The sequence below is a fragment of the Mobula hypostoma genome, chromosome 5 (assembly GCF_963921235.1).
Source record: "Mobula hypostoma chromosome 5, sMobHyp1.1, whole genome shotgun sequence".
Lineage (NCBI taxonomy): Eukaryota > Metazoa > Chordata > Chondrichthyes > Myliobatiformes > Myliobatidae > Mobula > Mobula hypostoma.
In genome coordinates, this window is record NC_086101.1 from 115446920 (window position 1) to 115463209 (window position 16290).

General features: G+C 48.7%; 1 protein-coding gene across 5 annotated transcripts in view; it reads left to right on the forward strand.

Annotated features, from left to right (window-relative positions):
- The window catches only part of LOC134346947 (phospholipid scramblase 2-like), a 103445-nt gene that overhangs the window by 75857 nt on the left and 11298 nt on the right, over positions 1-16290 (forward strand). For all 5 annotated transcript variants that reach the window (XM_063048836.1, XM_063048831.1, XM_063048834.1 and 2 more), the window contains 2 exons: positions 7091-7252; positions 8939-9100. In XM_063048836.1, the coding sequence (XP_062904906.1) occupies positions 7091-7252; positions 8939-9100 (324 nt within the window). The remainder of the gene's footprint in view (positions 1-7090; positions 7253-8938; positions 9101-16290) is intronic.

Consider the following 16290-nt stretch of genomic DNA (forward strand, 5'->3'; position numbering starts at 1 on the left):
CTCCATGGCCTCTGTCCTCCCCTATCAGATTCCCCTTTCTCCAGCCCTTTATCTCTTTCACCAACCAATCAACTTCCCAGCTCTTTACTTCATCCCCTCCCCCTCTCCCAGTTTCACCTATCACCTACCACCTTGTTCTTTGACCTCCCCCCTCCCATCACCTTCCTAATCTATCGCCTTCTCTCTTCCTTTCCAGTCCTGATGAAGAGTCTCGGCCCAAAACGTTGACTGTTTACTCTTTTCCATAGATGCTGCCTAACCTGCTGAGTTCCTCCAGCATTGTGTGGGTGTTGCCTGGGAAAGATAGAAGTGCATTTTCATTGGGGCAGAAGGTGATATCCCTGACCTTCACTGTTCGTCCATCATCTCCCCCACCGAAAATCAATGTATCTTCCTCTTCCGATGGAATGCTGGTGATAGCACAAGCTGAAACGGAACTGTTTTCTAGCACGTTAATCTACTTGGCCTTTGTAAAGAGTTGTTGATGGTCTAATCTGTCTGACAGGCTGGAGATACTCGTAAGCTAAAAGAAACTGAGTCACAGCACGAAATGGAAAATGCTGGAACTGAAACTGTTCATGACTGGTGAGCTTTCTTGGGTGGATGGGTGCGAGAGATAAAGGGGCCTGTTTTGCCCAGTGTTGTTCCGCTGACTGTTGTGGGCATGCTACACCAGCACTGGAATGCGCTTGGGGCAGCCTGCATCCTTAGGTTGTGTTGATTGTTAATGCAAACAACGCATTTTATGCATTGCACTGTACTGCTGCAACAAAAAATCTAATTTCATGACATACGTGAGTGATGATAAACCTGATTCTGAAATGGATCTCCGTTGTGGACTGAGAGTGGGAAGGGGGCTGGGAGAGGGGGAATCGTAGTTGGGAAAAGGGGATGGGAGAGGGGAGGGAGCGGGAAGCACCAGAGAGACATTCTGTAACGATCAATAAACCAATTGTTTGGAATCAAATGAACTTGCCTGGTGCCTGCACCTGCGCCACCTCCAACCCTGGCATTCCTTCTCTGCCACCTGTCCCACACCCCTCCCACGGTGCTCCACCCTCGTCATTCCCAACATCCTTTACTCCTGCCAGATCTACAAACTCACTCTGCACTCCACGCTGACAAATACCGTGCAAAGGTCCAGCTATATATATGTGCCTAAGACTTCTGCACAGTACTGTACCTGTGATAAACATATAAATGAATCTAATCAATTGATCTGTGTGAACAGTATGCAACACCAGCTGTTCACTGTATCTCAGCACATGTGACTGTTATAATCCATCACAATTCTCTCTCCACAGCTGCTGCCTGCCCTGCTGAATATTTTCAGTGTTCACTTTATCTATTTAAATTTTATTTTCTTGGACCAGTTCAGCTGAATTACACTTCCCCCACCCATGATCCCTCTCTGAAGTTTCTTCTCGCCTGCCCAAACAATACTCAGAGGAAAGTAGAGGCACCACATTCCTTCCAAGTGGCCTGTTGCTAGGTGGGGCCTAGTGAGTGACTCAGGCCCTCCTTTGTGTAGGAGCCACTGGGTGCAGACTGAAGGGCGTGTTGGGTTGCCAGGGCTTAGGTCTTTGCCAGAGTCTCATAGCAGTGTGTTTGTAATTGTAGAATATCCCAACGTTAGTATTTTTTTAAATAATGCTTCACATCGTGATATGACTCAGGCTGCAGATGTCTTTCCATCGAGACGTTACCTTGGGACTGATTGTTGGCCCAATACCAGGAGTATTCTTGCAGCTGACTCCTTGCAGAGGCTTGGCAGAAGAAGGATAAAGTATTATTCTGACAGAATAGGGGGCACAGTGGGTAGAGCTGTTGCCTTGTAACCGGTAGACGAGGCAAAGTACAAATCAGTTTAGATTATGAGAACACTCAGTCCTCTCTTATTGTCATTTAGAAATGCATACACGCATTAAGAAATGATACAATGTTTCTCCAGAGTGATATCACAGAAAACAGGACAAACCAAAGACCACAAACCATGGGCACAGTAAAAAAAAGTCTCAAAGTTCCCGAGTCCCCAATAGCAGGCGGCAAAAGGGAGAAACTCCCTGCCATAAACCTCCAGGCACTGTCAACTTGCCGATGCCTTGGAAGCAGCCGACCACAGCCGACACTGAGTCCGTCCATCCGAAAACTTCGAGCCTCTGACCAGCCCCTCCGATACAGCCTCCCGAGTGCCATCCTCTGCCGAGTGCTTTCGACCTCGCCTCGGCTGCTGAAACAAGCAAAGCCGAGGATTCGGGGCCTTCTGCTCTGGAGATTCTGGTTACCACACAATAGCAGCGGCAGTGAAGTGGACATTTCAGAAGTTTTCCAGATGTTCCTCCATACTGTCACATCTGTCTTCATCAAATCAGAATTGTGCACGGTCCCCTACTTGACAGATAACACATATCATTCACCGGAGAGGCCGCGCGCACTGCCGTCGCGCCACCATCTTCTCCGTGTGAGCTGCCGTCAGGCCACCATCTTCCCCGTGTGCGCTGCCGTCGCGCCACCATCTTCCCCGTGTGCGCTGCCGTCAGGCCACCATCTTCCCCGTGTGCGCTGCCGTCACGCCACCATCTTATCTGCGCGCGCTGCCGTCAGGCCACCATCTTCCCCGTGTGCGCTGCTGTCACGCCACCGTCTTATCTGCGCGCGCTGCCGTCAGGCCACCATCTTCCCCGTGTGCGCTGCCGTCAGGCCACCATCTTCCCCGTGTGCGCTGCCGTCGCGCCACCATCTTCCCCGTGTGCGCTGCCGTCGCGCCACCATCTTCCCCGTGTGCGCTGCCGTCGCGCCACCATCTTCCCCGTGTGCGCTGCCGTCAGGCCACCATCTTCCCCGTGTGCGCTGCCGTCACGCCACCATCTTCCCCGTGTGCGCTGCCGTCACGCCACCATCTTATCTGCGCGCGCTGCCGTCAGGCCACCATCTTCTCCATGTGCGCTGCCGTCAGGCCACCATCTTCCCCGTGTGCGCTGCCGTCGCGCCACCATCTTATCCGCGTGCGCTGCCGTCAGGCCACCATCTTCTCCGTGTGCGCTGCCATCGCGCCACCATCTTCCCTGTGTGCGCTGCCGTTAGGCCACCATCTTCCCCGTGTGCGCTGCCATCGCGCCACCATCTTCCCCGTGTGCGCTGCCATCAGGCCACCATCTTCCCCGTGTGCGCTGCCGTCGCGCCACCATCTTCCCCGTGTGCGCTGCCGTCAGGCCACCATCTTCCCCGTGTGCGCTGCCGTCGCGCCGCCATCTTCCCCGTGTGCGCTGCCGTCGCGCCACCATCTTCTCCTTCATCTTGATGTTGATGTTGATCTTACACAAGGACTAATATCATAAGACACAGGAGCAGAATTAGGCAATTCGGCCCATTAAGATTGCCCCACTATTACATCACGGCTGGGTTACTTTTCTTTTCCACCCCATTCTCCTGCCGTCTTCCTGTAACTTTGACACCCTGGCTAATCAAGGACCTATCAACCTCCGCTTTAAATATCCCCAGTGACTAGCCTCCACAGTCACCGTGGCAATGAATTCCACAGATTCATCATCCTCTGCGTAAAGAAATTCCTCCTCATCTCCATTCTAAAGGGATATCCTTCTATTCTGAAGCTGTGCCCTCTGGTCCTAGACCCCCCCCCCCCCATTTTAGTAAACATCCTCTCCACATCTACTCTATCAAGTCCTTTCACCATTCAATGATATTTCCTCCCCACCATTCTTCTAAACTCCAGCGAGCACAGGCCCAGAGTTATCAAATGCTCTTCTTACGTTAATCCTTTCATTTCTGGAATCATTCACATGAACATCCTCTGAACCCCCTCCAATATCAACGCATCTTTTCTTAAATAAGGGGATTAAAAACTGCTCACAATACTCTTAAGTACGTTTTGACCAGTGCTTTATAAAGCCTCAGCATTACATCCTTGCTCTTGTATTTTAGTCCTCTCAAAGTGAATGCTAACATTGTATTTACTTTCTTTACCACCGACTCAACCAACTGGTGCTCCGCAGGGTTGGTGTTGGGACCGCTTCTTTTTATGCTGTATATCAATGATTTAGATGATGGAGTAGATGGCTTTGTTGCCAAGTTTGCAGGTGATATGAAGTTTGGTGGAGGGGCAGGTAGTATTGAGGAAACAGGTAGGCTGCAGAAGGATTTGGACAGATTAGGAGAATGGGCAAGAGAGTGGCAACTGAAATACAATGTTGGAAAATGCATGGTCGTGCACTTTAGTAGTAGAAATAAATGTGCTGACTATTTTCTAAATGGGAAGAAAATCCAAAAATCTGAGGTGCAAGGGGACTTGGGAGCCTTATGCAGAACACCCTACAGGTTAACTTGCAGGTAGAGTCACTGGTGAGGAAGGCAAATGCAATGTTTGCATTCATTTCAAGAGGTCTAGAATACAAGAGCAGGAATGTGAAGCTGAGGCTTTATAAGGCACTGGTGAGGCCTCACCTTGAGTATTGTGAACAGTTTTGGGCTCCTCATCTTATAAAAGGTGTGCTGGCATTGGAGAGGGTCCAGAGGAGGTTCAGAAGGATGATTCCAGTAGTGAAAGGTTTATCATACGAGGAACATTTGATAGCTCTGGGTCTGTACCCATCGGAATTCAGAAGGATGAGGGGGGATCTCATTGAAACCTTTCGAATGTTGAAAGGCCTCGATAGAGTAGACGTGGAAAGGATGTTCCCCATGGTGGGGGAGTATAGGACAAGAGGGCACAGCCTCAGGATAAAGGGGCGTCCATTTAAAACAGATGCGGAATAATTTCTTTAGCTGGAGGGTGGTAAATTTGTGGAGTTCATATGGAAGCCAGGTCATTGGGTGTATTTAAGGCAAAGCTTGATAGGTTCTTGATTAGATGCAGCATCAAAGGTTATGGGGAGAAGGCCGGGGAGTGGGGCTGAGGAGGGATAAAAAAGGATCAGCCATGATTAAATGGTGGAGCAGACTCAATGGGCCAAATGGCCTAATTCTGCTCCTTTTTCTTATGGTCTTATGGTCTAACCTTTAGGAAATCTTGCACGAGCTCTCCCAAGTCCCTTGGCATTTCTTAGTTTTGAAATTTTTCCCCATTTAGAAAATAATCTACGCTTTTATTCCTTCTACCAAAGTGCACTTCCCTACACTGTATTCCATCTGCCCATTCTCCTAATCTGTCTAAGTCTCCCAACTTCCTCAACACTACCTGCCCCTCCATCAATCTTTGTATCATCGGCAAACTTGGCCACAAATCCATCAATTCTGTTATCTGAGTCATTGACATATAACGTGAAAAGTAGCGGGTCCCAACACCCACCCCTGAGAGGACTGCTAGTTGCTGGTTCGAACCGGTTGATAGATTAATTGGTCAGGCAGTTAGGTTTGGAAGCGAAGGTCTGAGTAGTAGGGCAGTGGATAGAGTTGATGCCTCATAGGTCCAGGGACCCAGGCTGACTTCTGGTGCTGTGTGTGTGTGTGTGTGTGTGTGTGTGTGTGTGTGTGTGTGTGTGTGTGTGTGTGTGTCTCCATGGGCTTCTCTCAGCTACAACAGTTTCTTCCCACATCTCAGTCCTGTTGATGGTAGGTATTGTGGCCATGAAATTGAGGTAGACTTTGTGCAGAGGAAGGCAGTCAGACGTGAGATGATTCAAAAGATAGAAACTTTAAACAGAGCATTGCAAGCCCCAGATGGCTTAACATTGTGCCAACAGGCTATTGAATTGAAGAAGTCCACTGCTCGAGCATGGTGTTGGGATAATTCAACTATGGGGGCATCAAGACATTGCCCTTTCCCTCCAACAGTTCAAAGACATACTAGTTGGTAGATTAATTGGTCATTGTAAATTGCAGCTCAAAGGGCCGGAAGGGCTTATTCTGCATTGTGAAAAGATTTGTTTTGGCGTACTTCCATCCACAGTAACGTAGTGGTCAGCACAACGCTGTACAGTACCAGCGACCCGGGTTCAATTCCCGCCGCTGCCTGTAAGGAGTTTGTATGTTCTCCCCGTGACCGTGTGGGTTTCCTCCGGGTGCTCTGGTTTCCTCCTACAGTCCAAAGATGTATTGGATGTTAGGTTAATTGATCATTGTAAATTGTCCCGTGATTAGGCTACAGTTAAATTGGGGGCGGGGGGGAATTGCTGGACGGTGGGGCTGGAAGGGCCTATTCTGCACTGTATCTCAGTAAATGAATAACAAAGATGGATTTTTGTTCAGATTGGGGTCAGATTGGTAACTGGTTTGTATTTGTCACACAATCCAGGACACAATGAAAAGATGTATTTGCGTGCTTCCATACCTCAGTACATTGAGGTGGTAGAATAGCAAACTGAATGCAGAATATCGTTCTGCAATGACGGGGAAAGTTCAGGCAGATAATAAGGTTCCATGGCCACCATGAGGTAGATTGAGAGACCGAGAATTCATCTCCAGTGTACAAGAGGTCTTATAACAGTGGGTAGAAGCTGTCCTTGAGCCTGATGGTACGTGTTTTCTGGCTTTTGTATCTTCTGCCCCATGGGAGAGGGGAGAAGAGAGAATGATTATAGTGGAAGATTATTTTGGCTGCTTTTCTGAGGCAGCAGGAAGTGTAGGTGGAGTCCGTGATGGACAGGCTGGTTTCTGTGACGTGCTGAGCTGTGTCCACAACTCTCCGCAGTTTCTTGGCTCACGGGCGAGGCATAGAGACGTAGAGTTATAGCAGAGCACAGCACAGTGTCTGGCCCTTCGGCCCATCTAGTCTGTACTGAACTGTTTAAAGTGCCCACTCCCATTGACCTGCACCGGGACCATAGCCCTCCATACCCTGCCCATCCGGTACCTATCCAAACTTCTCTTAAACGTTGAAATCGAGCTCGCATGCAACACTTGCGCTGGTAGCTAGTTCCACACTCTCACCACCCTCTGAGTGAAGAAGTTTCCCCTCACATTCACCTTTCACCCTTAACCCATGATCTCCAGTTGTAGTCCCACCGAACCTCAGTGAAAAAAGCAGTTGCCTTGCCAAGCTGTGGTACATCTGGTTAGGATGCTTTCTATGGTGTATTGGTAAACCAAACTCCAGGCACTCAGAACATCTATTTCTGCCTCTTTTTGCCCACAGCTGGAGGTCCAGTCGCCCCCGGGGACCACCATCGGCTACGTGAAGCAAACCTGGCACCCGTTCCTGCCCAAATTCTCCATCCAGAATGTGGAGAGGGCGACGGTCCTACGAGTGGTTGGTCCCTGCTTCACCTGTAACTGCTGTGGGGACGTCGCCTTCGAGGTGAGACGCGGGGGTGGAGGAAGGAGGAGGGGAGAGGGACAGTCCGGGGTTGGGTTGTGGGGCAGGTCAAGGGTCAGAGGGTGAGGACTATGGCCCAATGGAAGTTGAGATACAACATAAGGGTCAAAAGTGGATGAGATGAGTTGATAGATGTGTATAAGATGACAAGAGACAAAGATAGGATGGACAGCCAGCACCTTTTTCTGCATATAAGATGACAAGAGACAAAGATAGGATGGACAGCCAGCACCTTTTTCTGCAAGTCGTAAATGGCTAATGACAGATGGCATCCTTTTAAGGCAGAGGTTCTCAACTTTTTTGTTAAGGCCATGGACCCTGCTATAGTGTGAACAAAGTCACTGGGAAGATGCAGCTGGTAGATATGGAGTAGTCTTTTATTCGACAAAGGGAGACACAGCAAGCATCAGTGAGGTGTGGGGATGTGTCAGAGGGTGTGAGTGTGAGTGGTGTGGGGTGTGTCAGGGGGTGTGAGTGTGAGGGGTGTGGGTGTGTCAGAGGGTGTTAGTGTGAGGGGTGTGGGTGTGTCAGAGGGTGTTAGTGTGAGTGGTGTGGGGTGTGGGAATGTGTCAGAGGGTGTCAGTGTGAGGGATGTGGGGTGTGAGTGTGTGGTGTGGGTGTGTCAGAGGGTGTTAATGTGAGTGGTGTGGGTGTGTCAGTGTGTGGTGTGGGTGTGTCATGGGTGTGAGTGTGAGGGGTGTGGGTGTGTCAGAGGGTGTCAGTGTGAGAGGTGTGGGTGTGTCAGAGGGTGTGAGTGTGAGGGATGTGGGGTGTGGGAATGTGTCAGAGGGTGTCAGTGTGAGGGATGTGGGGTGTGAGTGTGAGGGGTGTGGGTGTGTCAGAGGGTGTCAGTGTGAGAGGTGTGGGTGTGTCAGAGAGTGTCAGTGTGTGGTGTGGGTGTGTCAGAGGGTGTGAGTGTGAGGGGTGTGGGTGTGTCAGAGGGTGTTAGTGTGAGTGGTGTGGGGTGTGGGAATGTGTCAGAGGGTGTCAGTGTGTGGTGTGGGTGTGTCAGAGGGTGTGAGTGTGAGGGGTGTGGGTGTGTCAGAGGGTGTGAGTGTGAGGGGTGTGGGTGTGTCAGAGGGTGTTAGTGTGAGTGGTGTGGGGTGTGGGAATGTGTCAGAGGGTGTCAGTGTGAGGGATGTGGGGTGTGAGTGTGTGGTGTGGGTGTGTCAGAGGGTGTTAATGTGAGTGGTGTGGGTGTGTCAGTGTGTGGTGTGGGTGTGTCATGGGTGTGAGTGTGAGGGGTGTGGGTGTGTCAGAGGGTGTCAGTGTGAGAGGTGTGGGTGTGTCAGAGGGTGTGAGTGTGAGGGGTGTGGGTGTGTCAGAGGGTGTCAGTGTGAGAGGTGTGGGGTGTGTCAGAGGGTGTCAGTGTGAGTGGTGTGGGGTGTGGGAATGTGTCAGAGGGTGTCAGTGTGAGGGATGTGGGGTGTGAGTGGTGTGGGGTGTGGGTGTGTCAGGGGGTGTGAATGTGTGGTGTGGGTGTGTCGGGGTGGGAGTGGTGTGTGGTGTGGGTGTGTCAGTGGGTGGGAGTGGTGTGGGGTGTGGGTGTGTCAGAGGGTGTGAGTGTGTGGTGTGGGTGTGTCAGAGGGTGTGAGTGTGAGTGGTGTGGGTGCGTCAGAGGGTGTTAGTGTGAGGGAGAGTTACACTCCGCTGTTCACCTGTGTACAGGTAAAGCCTCCCAATGAATCTCGGAATATTGGCCGGATCAGTAAGCAGTGGAGTGGCATATTGAAGGAGGCTCTGACGGACACGGATAATTTCGGCGTGCAGTTCCCCATGGACCTGGACGTGAAGATGAAGGCCACGCTCCTGGGAGCCTGCTTCCTCATCGTACGTATTGGTGCATGTCGGGGTGTAAACCCTGTCACATCCTGTGTACCAGCCTGAAATAGTGTTCCCTTCTCCCTGGTGCCGTGCGTCACTCAAACCCTGACATTGTACATACAGATCTCACAGCCAGCGACCCTCTGCAGCCCTCCTATCAAAGGTAGATACAGATCTGTCTGTCCCTGAAACAGTCCGCGTGTCTGAAGTACACACACACACACACACACACACACACACACACTCTCTTCCATGGTTGCGTGGCAAATCCTTTTTCTGGGACGGTGGATTTGGGATTATGTGGGTGAACCGGGCACCTCTAAGTGTCACGGAGACACACAACACCAAGCACCCCACACACAAGGGTAACCCTTTCAATCCCACAATCATTTTCATGAACCTCCTTTGAACCCTGTCCAGTGTCAGCAGATCCTTTCTTAGATAAGGGGCCAAAAACTGCTCACACTACTCAAAGTGACCGTTCACCAATGCTTTATAAAGCCTCAACATTTCATCCTTGCTTTTTAGAATTTATATAATTAATTAAACACATTTATTTATTTCTTGATAATTTAAAATTGTAATAAACTTTATAACATTAATTTGGTGATTAAATTAATTAAAATACAATCTAAGAACAGGGTACAGCACAAGGAAATATAGTGAATTCCAGTTAATTGGGACACATCACGACTAGTATATTTTGGCCCAATTAAGAGATTGCACCAATTAGCTGAAGTTTCATGGAAATAGTTCAAAATGTATAAAAAGGCACTTAATTGAGTAACAAATTCTGTATTTAAATGAAACGCAGAACAAATTAGAACACTACCAAGATTACTGCAGTACAATAAAACTATAGTTTGTAATAGTTATCGATACAGGAATTCATCCAGTGTACACTGCTGTGTTCTTTTGATTGACAGTAAATGAACAAAATCAGCACTGCCAGCTAGTGCAGATAATGGACTGCTTTCGATGATTGCATCCTTCAAATCTTCATTTTCATTGAAACATTCAGGATGATTGCCGATACCTTAAAGTTCTTCACAGTTGCTAACTTGCTGAAATTAGTAAAGTTGTTTCAATGAGATTCCCCCCCCCCACCCTCATTATCTAAACTCCACTGAATACAGGCCCAGAGCTATCATATATTCCCCAAACGTTAATCCTTTCATGAGTCAATACCATCAGGAAGGAGGTACAGGAGCCTTAGGTCCCACACCACCAGGTTCAGGAACAGTTATTACCGCTCAGCCTTCAGGCTGGATAACTTCACTCACCCCAACTCTGAACTGATTTCACAACCTACCGACTCACTTCCAAGGACTCTACAAGTCACATTCTCAGTATTATTTTATTTTTATCTGCAGAGTTCGCCTTCTCAAGGTAGTATATGGTGACAAACAGCACTGTGCAAAAGTTTTCGGCACATATATGTAGCCTATATATAGTAACTTTATTTATTGCATCGTTCTGCTGCTGCCAAAAAAAACACAAATTTCATGACATATATGAGTGATGATAATCCTGATTCTGATATGGGTCTCTATTGTGACTGAGAGTGGGAAGCAGGCAGGGAGAGGAGAATCATAGTTAGGAAAAGGGAAAGGGAGAGGGGAGGGAGCTGGAAGCACCAGAGAAACACTCTGTAATGATCAATAAACCAATTGTTTGGAATCAAATGACCTGGCCTGGTGTCTCTGGGCTGAGCGTGGCTGCACCCACACCACACCCTGCCCATAGACCATAAGACATAGGAGCAGAATTAGGCCATTCAGCCCATCAAGTCTGCTCTGCCATTCCATCATGATTCCAATCCCTCTCAACCCCATATACCTGCCTTCTCGCCATATCCTTTAATGCCCTGACCAATCTATCAATTTTTGCTTTAAATATATCCACGGTCTTGGCCTCCACAGCCATCTGTGACAGAACATTCCACAGATTCACTACTCTTTGGCTAAAAAAATTCCTCCTTACCTCTGTTCTAAAGGGTCGCCCCTAGTTCTGATACCCCCACCATAGGAAACATCCTCTCCACATCCACACTATCCAGTCCTTTCAACATCCGATAGGAGATCCCTCTGCATTCTTCTAAATTCCAGTGAGTACAGGGCCAAAGCTGGCAAGCACTCCTCAGATGATATCCTCTTCATTCCCAGAATTATCCTCGTGAACCTCCTCCAGACTCTCTCCAATGACAACACATCCTTTCTGGGATATGGGGCCCAAAACTGACAATACTCCAAGTGCCACCTGACTAGTGTCTTTTAAAGCCTATGTTTTTATATTCTATTCCCCCTTAAAATAAATGCCAACATTGCATTTGCCTTCTTTACCACAGACTCAACCTGTAAATTAACCTTCTGGGAATCTTGCACAAGGACTCCTAAGTCTGTTTGCACCTCTGATGTTTGAATTTTCTCCACATTTAGATAATAGTCCGCACTTTTGTTCCTTTTACCAAAATGCATTATCATAAATCTACCAACACTGTTTTCCATCTGCCACTTTTTGGCCCATTCTTCCAATTTGTCCAAGTCCTTCTGCAATTACATGGCTTCCTCAGCACTATCTACCCCTCCATTTATCTTTGTATCATCTGTAGACTTTGCCACAAAGCCATCAATTCCATTATCTAAATCATTGACAAACTATATGAAAAGTAGTGGTCCCAATACAGACCCCTGAGGAGCTCCACTAGTCACCAGCAGCCAACCAGAAAACATCCCCTTTATTCCCCCTTTCTGCCTCCTGCCTGTCAGCCATTCCTCTATCTACGCCAGTATCTTACCTGTAATGCCGTGGGATTTTATCTTGTTAAGAAGCCTCATGTGTGGCATCTTATCAGCTGTCTTTTGAAAATCCAAGTAAATGACATCCACTGCCTCACCTTTGTCCACCCTGCTTGTTACTTCCCCAAAGAACTCTAACAGATCTGTCAGGCAAGATTTCCCTTACAGAAACCATGCTGACTTTGACTTATTTTATCATTTGTCTCCAAGTGCCTCAAACCCTCATCCTTCATAATGGACTCCAACGTTTTCCCGACCACTGAGGTTAGGCTAACTTTCCTTTCTTTTGGTTCCTCCCTTCTTAAAGAGTGGAGTGACAGTTACAATTTTCCAGACCATAAGATATAGGAGCAGAATTAGGTCATCTGGCCCATCAAGTCTGCTCTGCCATTCAATCATGGCCAATCCTCTTCTTTATCTCCTCCACAACCCCAGCTCCCGGCCTTCTCCCGGTAACCTTTGATGCCATGTCCAATCAAGAACCTATCAATCTCTGCCTTAAATACATCCAACGACCTGGCCTCCAAAGCTGCATGTGGCAACAAATTCCACAAATTCACCACCCTTTGACTAAAGAAATTTCTCCATATCTCTGTTTTGAAAGGATGCCCCTCTATCCTGAGGCTATGCCCTCATGTCCTAGACTCCCCCACTATGGGAAACATCCTTTCCACATCTACTCTGTCTAGGCCTTTCAACATTCGAAAGGTTTCAATGAGATCCCCCCTCATCTTTCTGAGTTCCAACGAGTACAGACCCAGAGCCATCAAACGTTCCTCGTACGGTAACCCTTTCATTCATGGAATCATCCTTGTGAATCTCCTCTGGACCCTATCCAATGCCAGCACATCTTTTCTAAGATGAGGGGCCCAAAACTATTCACAACACTCAAGGTGATGCCTCACCAGTGCCTTATAAAGCCTTAACATCACATCCCTGCTCTTGTATTCTAGACCTCTTGAAATGAGTGCTAACATGCCATTTTCCTTCCTCACCATTGATTCTACCTGCAAGTTAACCCTTAGTGAGTTCTGCACAAGGCTCCCAAGTCCCTTTGCATCTCAGATTTTTGGATTTTCTCCCCGTTTAGAAAAGAGTCCGCACATTTATTTCTACTACCAAAGGGAATGTCCATGCATTTTCCAACATTGAATTTCATTTGCCACTTTCTTGCCCATTCTCCTAATGTCACAAGTGTGGAGCAAGGGTGGACCCAAATGCAGGACACAAACACGTTTTGTAGGGTTAACTAAATAGGGTTTATCAAGAAAGCAAGGGGAATCGGGAAGAAACGACGCCGGACATGGATACAGGCCCTGGATGAGACAAGGACACCGGACCTGGGCTAGGACTAAGACGAGGAAAGCGGGACCAGGACAAGGAACTTGGAACTAGACGCCTGGGCTAGGACTCCGAGCCAGAGACTGGACAGGGACCCGGAACCTGGGTCTTAACTTGGGCTCGAACCCTGGATCTAGGCGAAGACAAGACGTGGCTACAGGACTGGACATGGAACTCCTGCACAGGACGAGGCACATGGACAGGGCGAGAACGCAAAGCCTTGACTCGGATTTGGACTTGGACTTGTACCTGGAACATGGAACTCAGGACCCAGACATGGACTTGATACTTGAACCTCGGAGCTTGGACTTGAACCACGAAACCTGGACTTGGACTTGGACACGAAGAGACAGTTCCCAACTCAGGGTAGTGGCAAACAGCCAGACCTACCCTGCTGAGGCGAGGACACAAAGAGACAGTTCCCAACTCTGGGTAGCGGCAGATGGCCGGGCCTACCCTGTGGAGGCGAGGACAAGAAACACTGAGCCAGGGCTCCTCCTTGGACACAGGACAGAGTCGGGACTGTTTTTGACACAGGGTCAGGACCCTTCTGGGGCACAGGGCCGGGACCCCTTTTCGACACAGGACATGGAGACGGAGACCACACAACGATAGACAGTTCTTTATCTGGACACAAGTTTGCTCCAAGCAGCGGTGAGCTCTTGACTCACCCGGGCAGGTTAACTTTGACGGACCTGCTCTGGCAAGGGAAGGCGGCTTGCTGGCACTTGCTTCGGGAGGAGACTAGGCTTGGTCCGGCAAGAAACTTAGTTGGCTCCGGCAAGATGACTTTGGCTCCCACTAGCTTCGGTGACTTCGTTAACGCTCTTGCGCCAAACGGCTGAAAGCTGGAGACTTATAAACTGCCAGTTCAGTCAAGAGTAAATTGCCTTTAATCAGCAAGCCCGAGGGACACGGGAAAACAGGGAACCAAAGGGAAACAAGGAGTCAACGGTCCCGATTGTAACACAAACAAAGTAAATTTAAAGGGAACCGGATCTGGACCATGACAGGAGCAGATGTGATGGGCAAAATGGCCTCGTTGTGCTGCTCTGTTTGTATCTTATGGTGTTAAACAGATGCCACAGAGTTGAGTTGAGTCAAGTCACTTTTTATTGTCATTTCGACCATAACTTCTGGTACAGTACACAATAAAAATGAGACAGCGTTTTTCAGGACCATGGTGCTACATGAAACATGACAAAAACTACACTGAACAACGTAATACAACACAAAAACCTCACTAGACTACAGACCTACCTAAGTCCAGGGCCGAAGTCCGCGTCCATTACGCTTATTCCCGCTTCCGCTTTGCTCTCTCCTTGATTTCTCTCTGTTCTATCCTTGCGTCATGACTTTCCTCGTAATCATTAGTTAACCCTACAAAACGTGTTTGTGTCCTGCACTTGGGTCCACCCTTGCTCCACATTTGTGACACAAGCAAAGGAAATTTAAAGGGAACCCAATCCGGACCATGACACCTAATCTGTCCAAGTCCTTCTGCACCGTACCTGTTTCCTCAACACTACCTGGCCCTCCACCAATCTTTGTATCATCTGTAAATTTGGCAACAAAGCCATCTATCCCATCATCTAAATCATTGACATACAGCTTAAGAAGAAGTGGTCCCAACACCAACCCCTGCGGAACACCACCAGTCACGAGCAGCCAACCAGAAAAGGATCCTTTTATTCCTATTTGCTGCCTCCTACCAATCAGCCAATGTTCATGACATTTCTCGCGCTCGTAAACTTTTCGATGATTTTATGTTCCCTGGCCCTCACCGCTTTATTTTCACCATGGATGTCCAGTCCCTATATACTTCCATCCCCCATCAGGAAGGTCTCAAAGCTCTACGCTTCTTTTTGGATTCCAGACCTAATCAGTTCCCCTCTACCACCACTCTGCTCCGTCTAGCGGAATTAGTCCTTACTCTTAATAATTTCTCCTTTGGCTCCTCCCACTTCCTCCAAACTAAAGGTGTAGCTATGGGCACCCGTATGGGTCCCAGCTATGCCTGCCTTTTTGTTGGCTTTGTGGAACAATCTATGTTCCGTACCTATTCTGGTATCTGTCCCCCACTTTTCCTTCGCTACATCGACGACTGCATTGGCGCTGCTTCCTGCACGCATGCAGAACTCGTTGACTTTATTAACTTTGCCTCCAACTTTCACCCTGCCCTCAAGTTTACCTGGTCCATTTCCGAAACCTCTCTCCCCTTTCTAGATCTTTCTGTCTCTGTCTCTGGAGACAGCTTATCGACTGATGTCTACTATAAGCCTACTGACTCTCACAGCTATCTGGACTATTCCTCTTCTCACCCTTACTCTTGCAAAAATGCCATCCCCTTCTCACAATTCCTCCATCTCCGCCGCATCTGCTCTCAGGATGAGGCTTTTCATTCCAGGATGAAGGAGATGTCCTCCTTTTTTAAAGAAAGGGGCTTCCCTTCCTCCACCATCAACTCTGCTCTCAAACGCATCTCCCCCATTTCACGCACATCTGCTCTCACCCCATCCACCCGCCACCCCACTAGGAATAGGGTTCCCCTGGTCCTCACCTACCACCCCACCAGCCTCCGGGTCCAACATATTATTCTCCGTAACTTCCGCCACCTCCAACGGGATCCCACCACTAAGCACACCTTTCCCTCCCCCCCCCCCACTTTCCGCAGGGATCGCTCCCTACGTCCATTCGTCCCCCCCATCCCTTCCCACTGATCTCCCTCCTGGCACTTATCCGTGTAAGCGGAACAAGTGCTACACATGCCCTTACACTTCCTCCCTTACCACCATTCAGGGCCCCAGACAGTCCTTCCAGGTGAGGCGACACTTCACCTGTGAGTCGGCTGGGGTAATATACTGCGTCCAGTGCTCCTGATGTGGCCTTCTATATATTGGCGAGACCTGACGCAGACTGGGAGATCATTTTGCTCAATACCTACGCTCTGTCCGCCAGAGAAAGCAGGATCTCCCAGTGGCCACACATTTTAATTCCACATCCCATTCCCATTCTGACATGTCTATCCACGGCCTCCTCTACTGTAAAGATGAAGCC